The sequence below is a fragment of the Sus scrofa genome, chromosome 8, assembly GCF_000003025.6.
Source record: "Sus scrofa isolate TJ Tabasco breed Duroc chromosome 8, Sscrofa11.1, whole genome shotgun sequence".
NCBI classification, from domain to species: Eukaryota; Metazoa; Chordata; class Mammalia; order Artiodactyla; family Suidae; genus Sus; species Sus scrofa.
The window spans coordinates 115,856,942-115,874,454 of record NC_010450.4 but is presented as its reverse complement, the minus strand read 5'-3'; the positions used below and the strand labels follow the sequence as shown (position 1 = coordinate 115,874,454).

Genomic DNA, 17,513 nt, shown 5'->3' with positions numbered 1-17,513 from the left:
TCTTTCTGGGCATCTCTACAAATATGGTCTTTCATAGCCAAGGTATGTGTTTTTTGACAGCCACAATTAGGATGCTTCCACCCTTGCCCTAGTGAACACCACTCTCTCCCTCTACGTCTCTTGTTAATGAGCAATGTTATAGAGAGAGCAGTAAACATTATGGTTACCAGCAGGCTCTAATGCCAAACTGTTTTGGACTGTAGTTCCACCACTGAATAGCTGTGTGACCTTGCTGCAGTGGGACTCTTCACCTACTGTGCCACAGAGGGAACCCCCTGACATGTTAGGTTTTAATCTCCATTCTCCTGGCCTATCCTAGGGTTAATGTGATGAGTAAAAAAGGATTGACTCAGGAGTTCCCATTGTGGCTCAGGGGTTACAAACCTGACTAGTATCCATGAGGATGCACCTTTGATCTCTGGCCTTGCTCAGTGGACTAAGGATCTGGTGTTGCCATGAGCTGTGGTGTAGGTCCCAGAAGAGGTTCAGATCTGGCATTGTTGTGGCTGTGGTGTAGGCCAGCAGCTGCAGCTCTGCTTCACCCCTAACCTGGGAACTTCCATATACTGCAGATGCAGCCCTAAGGAAAAAAAAAAAAAAATTTGATTCATTACCATACAAAAGGCAACTACATGGTGACAATAATCAGTTTTACAGGTTTGGGGTAGGGGTTGTTTGAGAAAACGAAACCAAATTAAATGACTGTAAGGGATGAAGCTGTCTTCAGTCACAGCCCAAAGTCTGGATAGGACTTAGATGTAATGTAGTCCAACACACACAAGAGTTATGCAATAGATACTTGTTATTTATTGAAAAAAAAAATCTCTCTTCTAGACTTTAAAGAAATCTGAACTGATTGCACCAAGGGTTGACATAAGCTAAGACGACATCTCCTGCCTGGCAGGGAACATTTGGCTCCGTTCCTAGAATCTGAACCTGGGTATGAAATCCAGCCAGTGCTTGCTTTTCCGTCTTTTGAGTTGGTATGTGTTACTTTCATCTTTATTTCATTAAAAATAATAAACTCATTGTATCTCTACAGTCCAGGTGAATCCCTCCCTCTCTGGAAGCTTAAATTGGCTCTTCTGTTGGCAGAATTCATACCTGTTGTTGAAAGACAGAAGCCTCTGCTTCCAGCTTCTGTCACATTAAGAGACAGGAAATCCCTATGGCCAAAAAAAAAAAAAAAAAAAAAAAAAAACCTGTTGATAAAAATGCAGAAATGGTCCAGCATTCCTTTCTATCCCTGATGCTGTGTCAAGAGACAGAGGTGCAGACACTCCACAGCTGCAAATTCAGATAAAGCTTGAGCATGGACACTGATCCAGATCCTACATGTTGGAGTTATACCTTCTATGTTAGGCTTGCTTTTCCTATCAGCTACCATTAATTGAATGTTTTCTACATACCAGGCACTGTAATGATGGTGTTATATTTTAACTCATATTTTCTCAGCAACTCTGCAAGACACTTGTTGGTTGTTCTGCATTCTTTAATGAGATGGTCAGTCAGATGAGGCCACAAGAGGAGTCAGACGAGAGGCTCAGGAAGAAACAGAATTCATTACCTTCACAGGAGGCACACCAAGCAGGGACATATGGAAAAAACCAGGGTGGTTGGAAGGCAGAAGACAGGCATGGGGGAGGGGTTATTTATTGGGGTTTCCATGGAAAGGCAAGGCTGGACAAGGTAAATGTTTTAGGGTTGGTGAATTTGAATAATTTCAGTTGGCTGTGGCCTATCGGGTGGTCCCTAGTTGCCTAGCACCTGGCCTGGGGATGATTAAGGCAGAGGAATATTGCCTCTGGGATGTAAATGCCAGATAGAAGAGATAGGGTCTGGAGAGGTTAGTTTGCATATCAAAGTCATGCTCCAGGCTGTGCCCTTTGCCTTCTCTAAGAATGAGCCGGGCCCTGGAGGGTCAGTCTCTCTCCAGCCAGAAACATCACAATATACAGAAAATTATGTATATATAATATATTAGTATTCCTATCCAACAGAAGAGAAAACTGAGGTTCAGAGAGGTTCAGTCAGAGCTCAACTGGTATTTATCAGAGTAGGATTAAATTTGAAGTCTGACTCCTTAAGTAAAATTCTTCCAAATCACACTGGATCCCTAGATAAAAATTGAGACATACTGCTGGAGTGCTTTGATTTGTTTGATGGATTATTTTGCAGATTGATTGTAGTTAATGTGTGGTTAACCAGAACTGAAGACACTGTAATTAAAAACATTAATCTACTGAGAGTCTTCAACTATTCAATTTTAACAAATTTTATATTTTGTGTTATTTGCACTGGGAGTAGGGCTTGCTCATGCCATAGATCATATAGCTTGAGCTGTTTATTGTACGATGTTTTGCTTCTTTTTTCGTCTGGGACAGAACAAGTAAAAATCGTCTTCACTGATTTAGGTTATACATAAGGAACTTTCCCACAAGAGGTCTTACTATTGCATTTCACATCTTCATTTTGGAAAAGGCAATCTAGTCTATGGGAGACACATGTTGAACAGAGGGGCAAAAGTGAACCGTTATAAAGAAGGCGAACTACCTATATGTAGGAAAGATAGTACAATTCAAAATTTAAGACCTTCTGGAGAACAGACTTAATGTTGGAAGCAGGGAAAAAAATCTTTGATGGGAAATCCTAAAACAGCAAATAAACGACTAAGCTATAGCTTTTAGGTCAAGCCTAAATCTTAACAGTTGGGAGACTTATTTTTATCTTTTTATTTATTGAATTTATTTTGGTCCTGCTTCTTTCCAAAAGGAGAAAAATCTCAAGAAATGACAATATAAAATAAAGGTAATAAAAGTCTGTTTCTTCCTACTCACAATACTTCTGACACCAAATGTGTGGATTTTCCATGCCAAGCAATTCTCCAGTTTTCTGTAACACCAGCTGGGTTTAATTCATCATGACGCTAACTACCCAGAGTTAACACAGACCCCACAGGCTAAGGGCTCAGTCCTGTAAGGCTGCCCTCAGTGCAGACACCAGTCCCAAGTCTCAGGTTGTCACTGGTACTTCTGACTAACCGCCTATAAATCAGAGGTTTCCATGATCGTCTCCTCTCATTCAAAACTTTGCTAGAATGTCTCACAGGACTCAAAGATATAACTCTACTTACTATTACCAGTTTCTTAAAGGGCTACAACTCAGGAACAGCCAAACGGATATGCATGGAGCAACATATGTGGGAAGAGGTGAGTAGCTTCCATGCCCTCTCCAGACCACCACTCTGCCAGCACGTGGATGCATTCCCCAACCTGGAATCTCCCTGAACCCAAGTCCATCGAGTGTCTTATGGAGGCTTCATTACATAGACACGGCTGATCAAATCTTTGGCTATTGGTGATTAAGTCCGTCTCCTGTCCTTCTCCCCTCAGAAATCCTCAGAGGGTGGGGTTGAAAGTTTCAACCATCTAATTGCACAGCTGGTTCCCTTGGCAACCAGCCCCAATCCTAAGGCTATCTAGGATCCCATCAAGAGCCACCTCATTAACTTAAACACAGGTGTGGTCAAAAGGGGCTTCTTATGAATTACAAAAGACACTCCTCTCACCCTATTATTCAGGAAATTACAAAGGTTTTAGGAGCTCTGTGCCAGGAACCAGAACAAAGACCAAATATCTATTTATTATATCACAACATGTCAGATATGAAAATAGAAGATTGGGACCAGTGAAAGAAGGAAAAGTTAAAATAACTCTTGTGGCAGAATTTAACTCTGAGCTTCCTGGTAGGCACTTTATATATATATATGAATGAATAAATGAATTATTCTTCCAAGTTTATGTGAAAATTTTACTTGTAAATAATATTAAACAAAAATGCCATATGAAGTTTAAAGTATTGGGGAAAATTAATGACAAACATATGTACTCTTTTAAGAAAATTAATAGATTTTTAGAGCAGTTTCTTTGGGGTTTTTTAGGATTTTTGTTTTGTTGTTTTGTTTGCTTCTTTGTTTTTGTTTTTAGGAGTGGACCTGATGCATATGGAAGTTCCTAGGCTAGGAGTCTAATTGGAGCTGTAGCTGCTGGCCTATGCCACAGCCACGGCAATATCACATCAAGCCACATCTTCAACCTACAGTACCGCAGCTCACGGCAACCCCGCATCCTTAACCCACTGAGCAAGACGATGGATACTAGCTGGATTTGTTTCTGCTGTGCCACAACGGGAACTCCCTAGAGCAGTTTTATAGTTGCAGTAAAATTAAATGGAAGGTTTAATTTGGAGATTAAATGGAGAGCTTTGCCATATACTCCATGCCCCACACCTGCATAACCTCCCCCATTATTAACATCCTCCATCAAAGTGGTACCTTTGTTACAGTCAGTGCACCTGCATTGATCATAGTCACCCAAAGTCCAGAGTTTACACTAGGGCTCTTGGTGTTGTACATTCTCCGCATTTTGACAAATGTAAAATGACATGTATTCCCACCATCTTGTATAACACAGAATAGTTCCACTGCCCTAAAAATTCTCTGTGCTCTGCCTCTCTTCATTAACCTGGGGCAACTACTGATCTTTTGACTGTCGCCATAGTTTTTTTGGAGCCACTCTTAAAAGGGAAACTTGATATAGTAAGTTTTCATCAGAAAAGAGAAGACATAAAAATTTTCTCCAAAGAGGCTAAATTTTTTTCTTGGCTCAAAATTCTGTAAGAAACGAATTATTAATGGGATCAAGATACATACATTAGACAATATCCACAACAATCTTGCAGAAAGTGAAGGTACAGATCTAACTCTATCTTATAATAAACTTATAAAAACTGTAAGTTGAGCTGAGTAAGAAACGTCTTCCATTGCATATTCTTGCCTCTTTGTCACAGATTAGTTGACCATAGGGGCTTGCATTTATTCCTGGGTTTCCATCCTGTTACATTGATCTATATTTGTTTTTGTGCCAGTACCATACTGTTTTGATGACTGTAGCTTTCAGTATAATCTGAAGTCCGGGAACCTGATTCCTCCAGCTCCATTTTTCTTTCTCAGGATTGCTTTGCCTATTTGGGGTCTTTTGTGCTTCCATACAAATTTTTAAATATTTTGTTCTAGTCCTGTGAAAAATGCTATTGGTAATTTGATAGGGATTGCATTGAATCTGTAGATTTCCTTGAGTAGTATACATAATAGAAAAAAGTCTCTTCAATAAGTGGTGCTGGGAAAACTGGACAGCTACATGGAAAAGAATGAAATTAGAACACTCTCTAATACCATACACAAAAATAAACTCAAAATAGATTCAGGACCTAAATGTAAGGCTGAATACTAAAAAACTCCTAGAGGAAAATATAGGCAGAACACACTTTGGCATGAATTGCAGCAGTATCTTTTTGGATCCACTTCCTAGGTAATGAAAATAAAAACAAAAATAAACAAATGGGACCCAATTAAACTTAAAAGTTTTTGCACAGCAAAGGAAACCATAAATAAAATGAAAAGACAACCCACAGAATGGAGAAAATATTGGCAAATTAAGCAACTGACAAAGGATTAATCTCCAAAATATACAAACATCTCCTGCAGCTCAATATTAAAAAAAAAAACCCATTAAAAAATGGGCAGAAGATCTAGATAGACATATCTCCAAAGAAGACATAAAGACATACAGATTGTAAAACAAAAAAACACACATATGAAAAGATGCTAAGCATCACTAATTATTAGAGAAATGTAAATTAAAACTTCTATGAGTTACCCCTTATGCAAACCAGAATGGCCATCATGAAAAAGCCTACAAATAATAAATGCTGGAGAGGGTGTGGAAAAAGGAACCCTCTCACACTGTTGGTGGGAATGTAAATTGGTGTAACAACTATGGAAATCAGTATGAAGGTTCCTCAAAAAACTAAAAATAAATCTACTATATATATATATCCAGCAATCCCACTCCTGGGCATCTACCTGGAGAAAACCATAATTTTAAAAGATACATGTACCCTAGTGTTCACTGCAGTACTGTTTATTTTTTTTTTTTTTTTGTCTTTTTTTGTTTTGTTGTTGTTGTTGTTGCTATTTCTTGGGCCACTCCCGCGGCATATGGAGGTTCCCAGGCTAGGGGTCCAATCGGAGCTGTAGCCACCGGCCTACGCCAGAGCCACAGCAACGCGGGATCCGAGCCGCGTCTGCAACCTACACCACAGCTCATGGCAACGCCGGATCGTTAACCCACTGAGCAAGGGCAGGACTGAACCCGCAACCTCATGGTTCCTAGTCGGATTCGTTAACCACTGCGCCACGACGGGAACTCCTGCAGTACTGTTTATAATAGCCAAGATATGGAAGCAACCTAAATGTCCATTGACAGAAGAATGAATAAGAAAGATGTGTATAATGGAATATTAATCAGCCATAAAAAAATAAATAATGGCATTTGCAGCAACAAGTATGGACCTAGAAATTATCATACTAAGTGAAGTTAGACAGTGAAAGACAAACATCATATGATATCACTTATATGTATAATCTAAGAAAAGGATACAAATGAATTTATTTGCAGAATAGAAACAGACAAATAGACTTTGAAAAACTTATTACGAAGAGGACAGGATAGGCTTGGGAATTGGAATATTGCCAGTGAGGTATATGGAATGATGGCCAACAGGGATTTGCTTTATAGCACAGAGAACTCTACCCAATATTCTCTGATAGTCTATGTGGATGCAGAAAAATAATTTGAAAGAATGGCTGTGTGTACATGTATAACTGAAACACTTTGTTGTACAGCAGAAATTAAAACAACCTTGTAAATCATCTATACTTTAATAAAGCTTTTAAAAAAATAGATTTTAAAAAGAGAGAGAGAGAAGAGCCTGCCAGCTTCTAAGTTAAGTTCCAAGAGACTAACTTGATCCAAGGTTAATACTTGGGAAATCCAGATGAGTTGTTATATAGCACATTCCCTACCTGGACTGGATTCTGTAAATATCATTTATTTTAACAAGTATTTTTACAAGCACTAAAGTTTTGCCTAAAGAATTGGTTTTCCATGTTGCTTGAGAACAGATCCATGTTTCAGAGACCAAAAAGAGTAACTCAATAATTTATTATGACCAGTGAAAAGCTTAACTAGTATTTCCCCCATGTGACAGTGAGATGCAAGAGGATTTTAGACAACTGAATTTACTCAAATACTTTGATAAACCTAAATTGAGATTCAAGATTCCCAGCACAGTATTGTCAGAGATGGATTAGGCATGGAAAAGCTTAAAGCAAGTGTTGATAATTGCCTATTTTGGATATAGAGAAAATCTTAGAGAAGCATTAAAACCTTCCCGGCAGTAAAACCTTCCTTTGAGTTGAGGAGATAGTATTTGTTGAGCACTTACTACATGTATATACGCTTGACTAGGTACTTTATACAATTTACTTAATCTAATTGAGTGAGTTATATGTTAAGAATTCCCAGAGAAATATATTGACTTACTGTATGATGAAAATCAAAGATGAAGTGAATTTTGGAAAATGATTTTCAAGTACTATGATTTTTCAGTGATATCATAGTGTTAAGCTTTTTTTCTGGAAGTAATTAAATACTAAGTTGACTCATTTCTTTTTTTCTTTTTAGGGCTGTACCTGCGGCATATGTTGGTTCCCAGGCTAGGGGTCAAGTCAGAGCTGCAACTGCCAGCCTGTGCCACAGCCACAGCAACACAGAAACGAGCTCTGTCTGTGACCCACACCACAGTTCATGGTAATGCTGGATCCTTAACCCACTGATCAAGACCAGGGATCAAACCCTCATCCTCATGGATAGCAGTTAGGTTCAATACTACTGAGTCACAATGGGAACTCCAAGTTGGCTCCTTTCTTGAGGCTATGATAAAGACAGTGCTAGAATTCAATTAAAAATTTTCACTTTTGTTCTTGACACATGGAACTATATATTTTTCAAATTCTCTTGCAGTAAAGTTGGAGCCATGTAACTAGGTATGGCCAGTATAGTGCCACAAATTCCCAGGTGTGATTGACTGGATTCTCTCTCTCCATGTGGCTACAGGAGAACTCCAGGAAGACAAAACTACTGGATGGAAGGAGCCCAGATCCCTGAATAGCCACTTGCAAAGGATCATTTAGGAGAGCTGTCCAACCTGCATTAAATTTTTGTACTAACAAAAGGAATTTAATTGTGTTAAGCCAAAGATATTGGGGGTAAATGCGTTAAAGAAGCTGATTAGTGTTACCACCCCTGCTTTTGTGATTCTAAAAATTTATTGTCAACATAGATGAATCTTTCTTTCATACATAAAAATATGAATAAAAATTTTTTAAAAATTTGTATCAGATCATTAAGATACAAATTTAAAAGAGCTGAAAGGTAGGAGACTAAACACAACAATTTAATAACTCTTGAGACAGCTTTCTAAATTTGTTGGTCACTGATTCATGTCTATTTCAATTCAAGTACTATTAAATAGAATTAAAGGCCCATCAAATAGTCTTCCATTGTCTTTACAGAATTATTTGAAGATGGATGAGAATCATTGCCAGTAGAGTTGTTCCTCTATATTTGCAGGGGATTGATTCCAAGACCCCCATGGAGATCAAAATCTACAGATGCTCAAGTTCCTTAAATAAAATGGTGTAGTTCAGTTGGCTCTGCTATATCTGTGGGTCCCCCCACATCTGCAGATTCAACCAACAGTGATCCATTTTCAATTCCATCTATCTCATTGGCATATTGTCCAAGGTCTATGCAAGGGGCATGCCCAGTTATAAAAGGCACTGAACTCAGACTGGTCCAATGCTGTGGTTTGCCATCAGGCATACTTGGCTCTCTCTCTTTTTCTAAATGTGGTTTACCAAGCAGAAGCCCATCCTTTTTTACCAGCAACATAGCAACATAGTTCGCAAATCACCTTATCAGGTTGCCAGGGGAACAGTGCTAAAAAGTTAACATAAGGTCAAATTCTCATGCAGAAGGGGAAAGGCTTTTGTTAACCCTTTATCTACATAGAGGTTTCTGTCAACTTGATTGTAATGGATTATTTTAATATATTCCTGGATTGTAATGGATTATTTTAATATATTCTTGGATTATTTATTAGTATTTTTAATATATTCCTTTACTAGCATAATAAATGATATCACTAATCATTTATTAGGGGCTTTTGCATTGGTATTTATATCTGTATATATGTGTGTATGTTTGTACACATATGAAAAGAGTATTTTTCCAGGTTTAGATATCAAAGACTTCTCAGGAATAATTTGTAAGCATCCCTTTTTGGATACTTTAGAAGAATTTAAATAGTACTGGAATTATCCTTTGACGGGATGATAAACTCTGATTGTGGTTAACTATAGCTGCTATGTGTAGGCTGGAAAGCTCCTGACATTTATTATGTTATTTTTGTAAAATCATTACCTATGCTTACTTGGAAATTACAATATATATCCACATAAAGGGAATATCATTGTGAAAAATGAAAATGTTAGTATATTCACTGCTCCTTGTTGCTTTCATAAGATACCTTAAGAAAGAGATGAGCTCAGGCAAGAACTGGTTGTTTTGTAAGCAGAAAGGAAAGGCAATGAGTACATCTAGAAATGTGGGGCCTCCCGGGGTTGAAAAAGACAACTACTTTTATGCCCTGAATATTAATATAAAAATAATCCAAGCCTTGTGGCAAGGATCAGAGTAAGGGTGTTGCTCTTCCAAACAACCCTATTATTTGGGCTAGCCTCAAGGTGGCCTCCATCAAGATGAAAGAGTAAGGTACGGATACAAGGAAGCAAAGAAAGAAAGCAGGCTTAAAAACCAGGACCAGAAAAGACTTTGGTTATGGTTATCTGCACAAGGAACTGACTGGAAGCAAGTAGATCAGAAACCTATTAGTGTTTTAAGGGAAACTTAAAGCCACAGAAACCCTGAGTCTGGCCTGAAAATGTGCTGTCTCTGTTAGGTCCTTAAAGGCAACACTGAGGAGTTCCCGTCGTGGTGCAGTGGAAACGAATCCGACTAGGAACCACGAGGTTGCAGGTTTGATCCCTAGCCTCGCTCCGTTGGTTAAGGATCTGGCATTGCTGTGAGCTGGGGTGTAGGCGCAGAAGCGGCTCAGATCCCATGTTGCTATGGCTCTGGTGTAGGTTGGCAGCAACAGCTCGGGTTAGACCCCTAGCCTGGGAACCTCCACATGCTGTGGGTGCTACCCTAAAAAGACAAAAAAAAAAAACAACAAAAAAAAAAACAAGCAACACTGAGGCCTTCAAATTTGTACCAGTAGAAAAAGAACTGTAAATGATGTACAGCTCCCAAGGAAGGCAAGAGTCACTTCTGATAGGGCTCTGGAGGTGAAGGGACAAGAGAGTGACTTGCCACAGGCGGGGGGGAGGGGGGTGTTGACTGTCTGACCCAGACACTTCCTCTGCTGCCAGAACAGATCACTCCATAATTCCCGCTTAGCTGGGGGTCAAAATTGCTGTGAATGAGCAACTGTGTGTTCCTTATCCTCTTTTCTTAGTAGGACTTTCTGAAGCAGTAATCCTGTCCCTGTGTCACCACTGCATATGGGATAGGAAGAGCAATAGCTCGCCCAACAGCTTACATGACATTAAGAGAATTTGATAGAGAAAATACATCTTCTGGCCCTTTTGCTAGAACACCACCCCCACCCCACAGCCTCACTTTATTCCAACTCTGCTCAAATCTCCTCTCCCAGAGGTGACCAAATCACTTCTACCAAAAGTCAGAGCCCATCTCTTTCTACCACCTTATCTTTGCTTTACTCTCTTTACACCTTCATCCTCTCTTCATAGCATCAATTTTCTGGTTCTGCCACTGCCATGGAAACTCTTTCAGGGCACAACTCTGCCTCATTGCTGAAGTCCTAGCACCTAGGTGCCAATCCATTATAGGTTTGTAATAAATACTTGCTGGGAAAAAAAAAATGACTAAAAAAATTACAAGTTTCTAATTCCGAGGTGTTGGAAGATGTGTTTGATTGGTTCTATTTTGCTGTTTATCTGCATCATATTGTAACCAGTGACATTATTTGTGTGCTTGGAAATTGGGATTACTACTTGCAAGGTGGTATGAAACCCAAGCAAAACATCGTTTTACCAGAGAGGTACAGATATTGCTAAAAGCATGTTGTTTGGTATGGTTCTTTCTTGTTTGTTTTTAAGACTGAGAGAGTGTGGAGTTTTCTTGCAGCACAGCAGGTTAAGGATCTGGTGCTGTCACTGCAGCAGCTTGGGTCGAGGCCATGGCTTGGGTTCGATCATACAGGCTTAGCTTTAAAAAGAAAAAAAAAAAAAAAAGACTGAGAATGAAATATCACTCCCATGGGAACTGCATCTCTTTTGTGAAATGGTTGCCCGGTCATAACTGCAGCACACTAACCAGTTGGAATTCCTTTAGAGCCCTTCTCATCCCATGATTCAACAAAGAATGATATAATTAGCTACGGCTGACTCAAGGGAGAAGCTGAAGTTCATCAGGCAGAATTCAATCTAACCCATTCAATCTATTTCCAATGGCTGAATTTAAGCTTTGTGCCAGGCACTGTGCTGGGCACAGGGGATATATGGCCCTTGCCCTCTTGTGGGTTGGATTAGTGTCTTGAGGGAAATTGAGAGTTGGTGGGGGAGCAATTACAGCTTCGTGCACTGAGTTACCCTAGGGGAGGCATAGGGCTGTAGAAGCACATATTACAGGAGTCTCATCCATGCAAAAAAATCACAAAGGCTTCTGCGTTAAGTGTCAGTTAAGCTTGGAACCATAATATAAGTGGAGGGTCCATATGAAGAAGGAAGATGAATGGAGTGTTTTCTAGGCCAAAGAAAAAAATATGGGGAAAAAAATAAAAGAAGGTGGAGCAACATCTTACTGCAGATACTGTCCTATTTTCACTACCACTCACCCTCCTTTCCCTCTATCTCTAGTTTTTAGCCTGTAGGTTAGTCCCTTTCACCCTAATCATCCATTGCTCAATCAGGAACCAATAAACAAAGACAATGGCTAAAGAGCAGCCACTGGAAGCTGGAAGCAAGCCTACATCACACTTACAAAAATTTTTCTGCAGAAAAAATATTTTGACTCCTACATTTTTGGAGTTCATTAGAAAGATCTGAAATGGATGACACCAAGCTGTTTGCCTAAAATAATGTCCCAAGCCTGAACTGGCATGAATATTTCCTGAGATTAAAATAGAAACTTGTTTTGCTAACAGAAAACAACTTGGAAATCAAAGAGTCACTTAAGTTGAAACCATTATTTTTCCTTTTCTTGCAGAAAATACACTAAGAGATCAGGATAGTGAAGTCACTGTCAGAGAATTTTCCATTAAAAATTTAAAATTGGAGAAATCTCAAAAAGATAATAATGATGGGGGAGTCTGTAATGTAACAAACTCTTTCAATAAACATTAATAAGCACCTACTACATGTCAGGCACTGAACAAAGAAACCTGCTCTGGCAGAGTTTGTATCCTAGTAGAAAGAAGACAGGCCAAGTAAGAAGTAAGCAAATTCTATAGGAAACAGATCAAATAAGTGGTTTGGAGAAAAGGCAAAGTAGGACAGGCAAGGGACATCAGGAAGGGACAGGCTGCAATTTTAAATACGGTGGTCAAGGTTGGTCTCCTCAAAGTGGTGATCTTTGAGCAAAGACCGAAGTGAGAATATGAGCCACGCAGATATCTGGGTCCGGGCAGAAGTAACAGTCAGTCAATGGCCTGAGGCAAAGGGCACGCCTGGAGTGTGAGAGAAAGGCACCGAGGCCCTTGATTAGGATTAGGACACATGCGATCGGGTCAAGAGGTATAGGAGGCCTTGGGCAGTCATTCCGGGAAGGGTTTGGGAAGAGAAGTGACTTGATTGGACTGATGTGTTCACGTGCAATTTAGGTTAATCACTGCGTGTTTTCACTTGAACACAGTCCTTTAGTACAATACGTTTTACTCTACAATAACAGCAATCATTGCTCAAAATGGTTTCTAAATGGTCTCCGCAAGATCAGGCACCACATCACTGCTAAGTAATAACTGCCCTCCCTGTCGGTCGGGCACGTGCCCCTGGAGAGGTAGCTGTTGATATCCCTCTAATGTGCTCAGGGTTGAGCCGGCAGAGAGAGAAACAGTCTGCAGTTCGCAGCCAAGCGTTTCCCTCTGTTGGTTACAAAATTAAAAAAAAAAAAAAAAAATCTGTTTCTGCCAACTCCGCGGGAGAAGCAAACTCCCAGAGTTTGCCTTTGCTAATTTGTCCAAGTCGTGCTTTGGTTTCACTAAATGCAGACACTGTTCAGCTCCAGTCCCACAGACCTCTCTCGCCTTGGACTTCGCCCTCTGGTGAAAGCTAGGCTTGTCCCTGCGGTCACCACCTGTTCGGAAGGAAGCCTCAGAGCATGCACCTTCGCCTGGAGCCCCTTTCCTCTCGGCTCACACTTTCCTGCCAAGCACCCAGCTCTCCCTCTCCCCGGCCAGGCTTGCAAGTTTCCTCCCAGCTTGGCGCTCGCCCCGCTTGGCCGGTCCCCAAGGGACACTGCTTTCCCGCAGCGCCCCCGCCCCCGAGCTTCCCGGCGAGGGGCCGAGCGCCCTCACCCTTCATCCCTGGCCGGTAGAGCAGCTAGTCGAGCGCAAGCGCGCCCCCCGCCCCTGCGCCCCTCCCCGCAGGCGGCGCAGCTCCCCCTGCAGCACCTCCCCTCACGGGGAGGGAGGTGGAGGGGCCCCGGACGCCGCGCGCAGACTTGCTCCCGCTGCTTGCCGCGCCGCTCTCCGCTGAGATTGGTAGCAGTAGTCGCGGAGGCTGCGGGGGTTCCCAGCTCCCGCAGCTCCTCCGGGGTAGAGCAGGAGGCGAGCGCGCCTCTCCCGCGCCTCCTGTATCCCAACCTGCTCCTCGCGCGCTGCTACGCCGCTGCCCGGGACTCGCCGCTCAACATGGATTTCCTCCTGGCGCTGGTGATCGGGTCCTCGCTCTACCTGCAGGCTGCTGCGGAGTTCGACGGGAGGTGAGTGGGCCCCCGGGGCTCCCTCTCCTGCCCCATCCCATGCTAATTTCACCCCGGCCCTGGGGTCCTCTCTCTCTGTTCTCCGTCAAGTTGGGCCCCCGCACACCCTCGGCGGAAGCAGAGCCGTCGAGCCGCCTTTCTACCAGTGGAGGTGCCCCAGGCCTGGAGGGCGCGCCCCCTGCGCGTCTGGGAACCAGCCGAGGTCTTGCGAGCTGCCCACCCCCGGCTTGGGAATGAGGGCGGCAGAAAAAGGGAGGCTCGAGTCCGGCATCTGGGCTCTGAGGGCACTGGTGAGCCGCCCCAGAGGAGGTGACATGCGGGGCATCCCTCGGCCAGGAAACTCCCTGTTAATTTAAAGAGCTCTGCAGTGGGGAAACTTCCAGGTGGTCGGGGCTGTCAGGGCCGCTCACACAAAGAGTGGGGGAAAGGAAGCGACTGGGCTTCCAGGGGGGGACCTGTTTGCCTCCTCACTAGGTTTCCTTGAGGGAGGGCACACACAGTAATTATTGGGGGGGGGTAACGCTGCGTGTGTGCGTGTGTGTGTATGTGTGTCTGGGTACGCACGCACACACAGATCCCGAGACCGAGGGCGAGCTTGATTGCAGCGTGCTCTGACAGGTTCCAACAACCTCAGGCTCTGCTCCGCTCCGCTGTCATTCAGCCTGTCCTCCCGCCGCGGCGCGCGGAGCCCTCTCCCCAGCCGCCGCCGGTGTGTGTGTGTGTGTGTGTGTGTGTGTGTGTGTGTGTGTGTGTGGTGGTGTGGTGTGTCGGGGGGAGCGACCCCGGTCACCCCCACCTCGGCGCAATTACAGACCAAAGTCGCCCTGAGCGCAGGTCGCTGCAGCTTGAGCAGAAACCTGGCGGGAGCAATCAGGAGAGGTTTTAGCTTGGGTCACACCGCCATCCAGGCGCCCTCCTACAACGGCCCCCCGCCCCCGCGCAGCTTGAAAGACTGCAGCACCTGTTTTACCTGCAATCTTGAATCAGTTCCACGGTGTATTGGGCTTTCTTGTACCTGGAAAGAACGGAGGGGAGCCAGTGGAGCGCTGAAGAGAAAAGGCGCAGCCTCTTGTTTACCACCTGGTCGGAGGAAATGGAAAGTTCGGGGTTATTTGTCCTTTGGGCTTTGGGGGCCAAGGGGGAGATGAAGGAAAGGGGGTTGAAAGATGAGGAAGCTTAAGAAAACCTGGGTAGCAGCCAGAGGCTGTTTTGTTTTAAGGCAGTCATTTGCCCAATTCGGGCATGTTGTGCGTTTCTTGCACACATTTGCAACCAAAAATACATCACATGATTATGCGTAAGATTTTCATGTAGCCTTAAAAAGATAGCTAAAACAGACAATTAAAATATTGATCCTCTTGGGGGGGGGCATTGAAGTGCGAATCTAAACAAGAAAATGATTTACCAAATAAGGTGTCAAAGTGGAATCTGGTGGTAAGCAGTATTCTGAAATTGAGTGCTTGCTTTAGTCCTTTGCATTTGAGAGTAGGATGACACGAATTGTTGATGCAGGAAAGTTTTAAACCTCAAGGACACTTGAGATGTTAGCTACACTTTAAACACTTCTTGGTTTTATTTAGACTTATTTCTCAAATACATTTTTTTTTTAATTCTGGAAAGTTTTTCTGTTGAGGAGTCGTATCCCAAAGAGTTCTGCTTCATTTGATTTTCAGAAACCTCCTGTCTTTCTTCTCCTCCCTACATGTACAGAAAGATTTTTTTTTTCTGCTTTGACATGTCTTATTTAATACTTTTCAGTTTATGATGATGAAGTCAAAACTGGCTCCCTCCTCCACCCCAGTAACAGGTGTGGGTTTTTGAGGAATCTGTTTTATTTCAAGCTTCAGAAACCATCCTGCGAGTGGCAGCCTTGAGAGTTCTTGGTTTTAGCTGGTGTTATTTCCCTGTAAGAAAGGATCCGCCCCTCCCTTTTTCCTCCTTGTTGTATATGTTTGTCTGATGTTTGAAATTAGATCATCGCAGAACTATTTCCCTGAAGGTGTTTTATCCTTTAATTTCTTCAGGCATTAAGGAGTTCACAGAAACTGTTAGGTGTGATTTACACTTTTTTTCTAAACTAATAGCACAGAACATTATCTTTCATTTCAAAAGTGTCTTTATTTCTTTCGAATCTTTTTGTTTGGTAGGTGGCCCAGACACATCGTGTCATCCATTGGCCTGTGTCGTTATGGTGGGAGGATTGACTGCTGCTGGGGCTGGGCCCGCCGGTCCTGGGGACAATGTCAGCGTGAGTACCATCCCTGGGACTCCAGCCTCCGTGGAGGGCGGGCTTTCCACCATCAGTCATGGCTTCACTCTGCAGAGGGCTCATTTCTGAGCAGGGCGTACTAGTGTGGTTGTGATTGGGAGTTTTCAGTCCCTGACCCCTTATTCTGCCCCTTTCCCACATGAGCTCTCTGTAGTAAGGTGCCAGTTTTGTTATTTGCAGAGAGCCACCTCAGATGCTCATTTTAGCGCTGGTCCCCAGTATCCCTAGCTCCAGTTTTCCCATCAGGCTTACTCTTTTCTTTGCTCTGGGCTTTGAGATGGGGGTAAGATAGTGAGTCTAGACTATGTTTACATTAAATAAACTCTGAACCTTATAGCACTTATAAAATCCTTACCTTAGCTGTTGTAGAAAGTGGCTGATTTGTCAATCTTTTTTGAAGTGAGATTGTGTCGACTGTGTTCTAAATGGACCACCCAGTAAAATCAAATAACTCCTCTGAAAAAAACATTTTTAAGTCCTATAAATAATCAACATCATGTAATAAGTGCCAGATCAGAAACATGATTTTTACCTTTTCCATGATCACAAACGGATTTTTGTTTTGTTTTGTTTTGTCTTTTTCGAGGGCTGTACCTTAGCATATGGAGGTTCCCAGGCTAGGGTTCTGATCGGAGCTGTAGCTACCGACCTACACCAGAGCAATGCGGGATCTGAGCCGTGTCTGCAACCTATGCCACAGCTCATGGCAATGCTGGATCCTTAACCCACTGAGCGAGGCCAGGGATAGAACCTGCAACCTCATTGTTCGTAGTCGGATTCGTTAACTGCTGAGCCACGATGGGAACTCCACAAATGGATGTTTTAATGGTAGAAATCAGACCCACATCCCAGAAGTTTGTTCCCAGCCTTTTATCTAAATCTTAAAATTTTATCCCGCTCTAACAAACAAACAAACAAACAAATCCACAAACGATCAAGTAACTTTCTGAGGTATCTTTAGAGCACTAGGTTGGCATGTCTGGTTAGATGGTGGGAACTGAGTCGGGTTCCATAGAGCTCAGTGTTTTATTGCTAATGAGAAGGGGGGAAAGATAGTTAAGGCTGGAGCTGGAAAGGGAGGAACTTGCTTTAGAAAAGTGTTGGACAGGTGAGCAATCAGGTAAACTTCAGCTCAAAAGCAAGATGTTCCCTCGTTTATTTTAATTTTTGAGAACTGCCTGTGCTCTCTGTCCTTAACTTTATGAAGGAGGGAGAGTAACGGTCCCAGGTTGACGTCTCTGGTTAGGGATGGAAAGACAAAGGGGACTAATGTTTGT

At 42.6% G+C, this 17,513-nt stretch overlaps 1 protein-coding gene across 5 annotated transcripts in view; it reads left to right on the top strand.

Moving 5' to 3' along the window:
• Positions 13,285-17,513, top strand: part of NPNT (nephronectin) — a 92,208-nt gene continuing 87,979 nt past the window's right edge. For 2 of the 5 annotated variants that reach the window (XM_021101706.1, XM_021101705.1), the window contains exons 1-2: positions 13,312-13,967; positions 16,115-16,215. In XM_021101706.1, coding sequence (XP_020957365.1) covers positions 13,897-13,967; positions 16,115-16,215 — 172 coding nt within the window. In that variant the 5' untranslated portion in view covers positions 13,312-13,896. Of the gene's footprint in view, positions 13,968-16,114; positions 16,216-17,513 lie in introns of all 5 variants that reach the window. The other 3 variants (XM_021101707.1, XM_021101703.1, XM_021101704.1) reach the window with 3 other exon arrangements.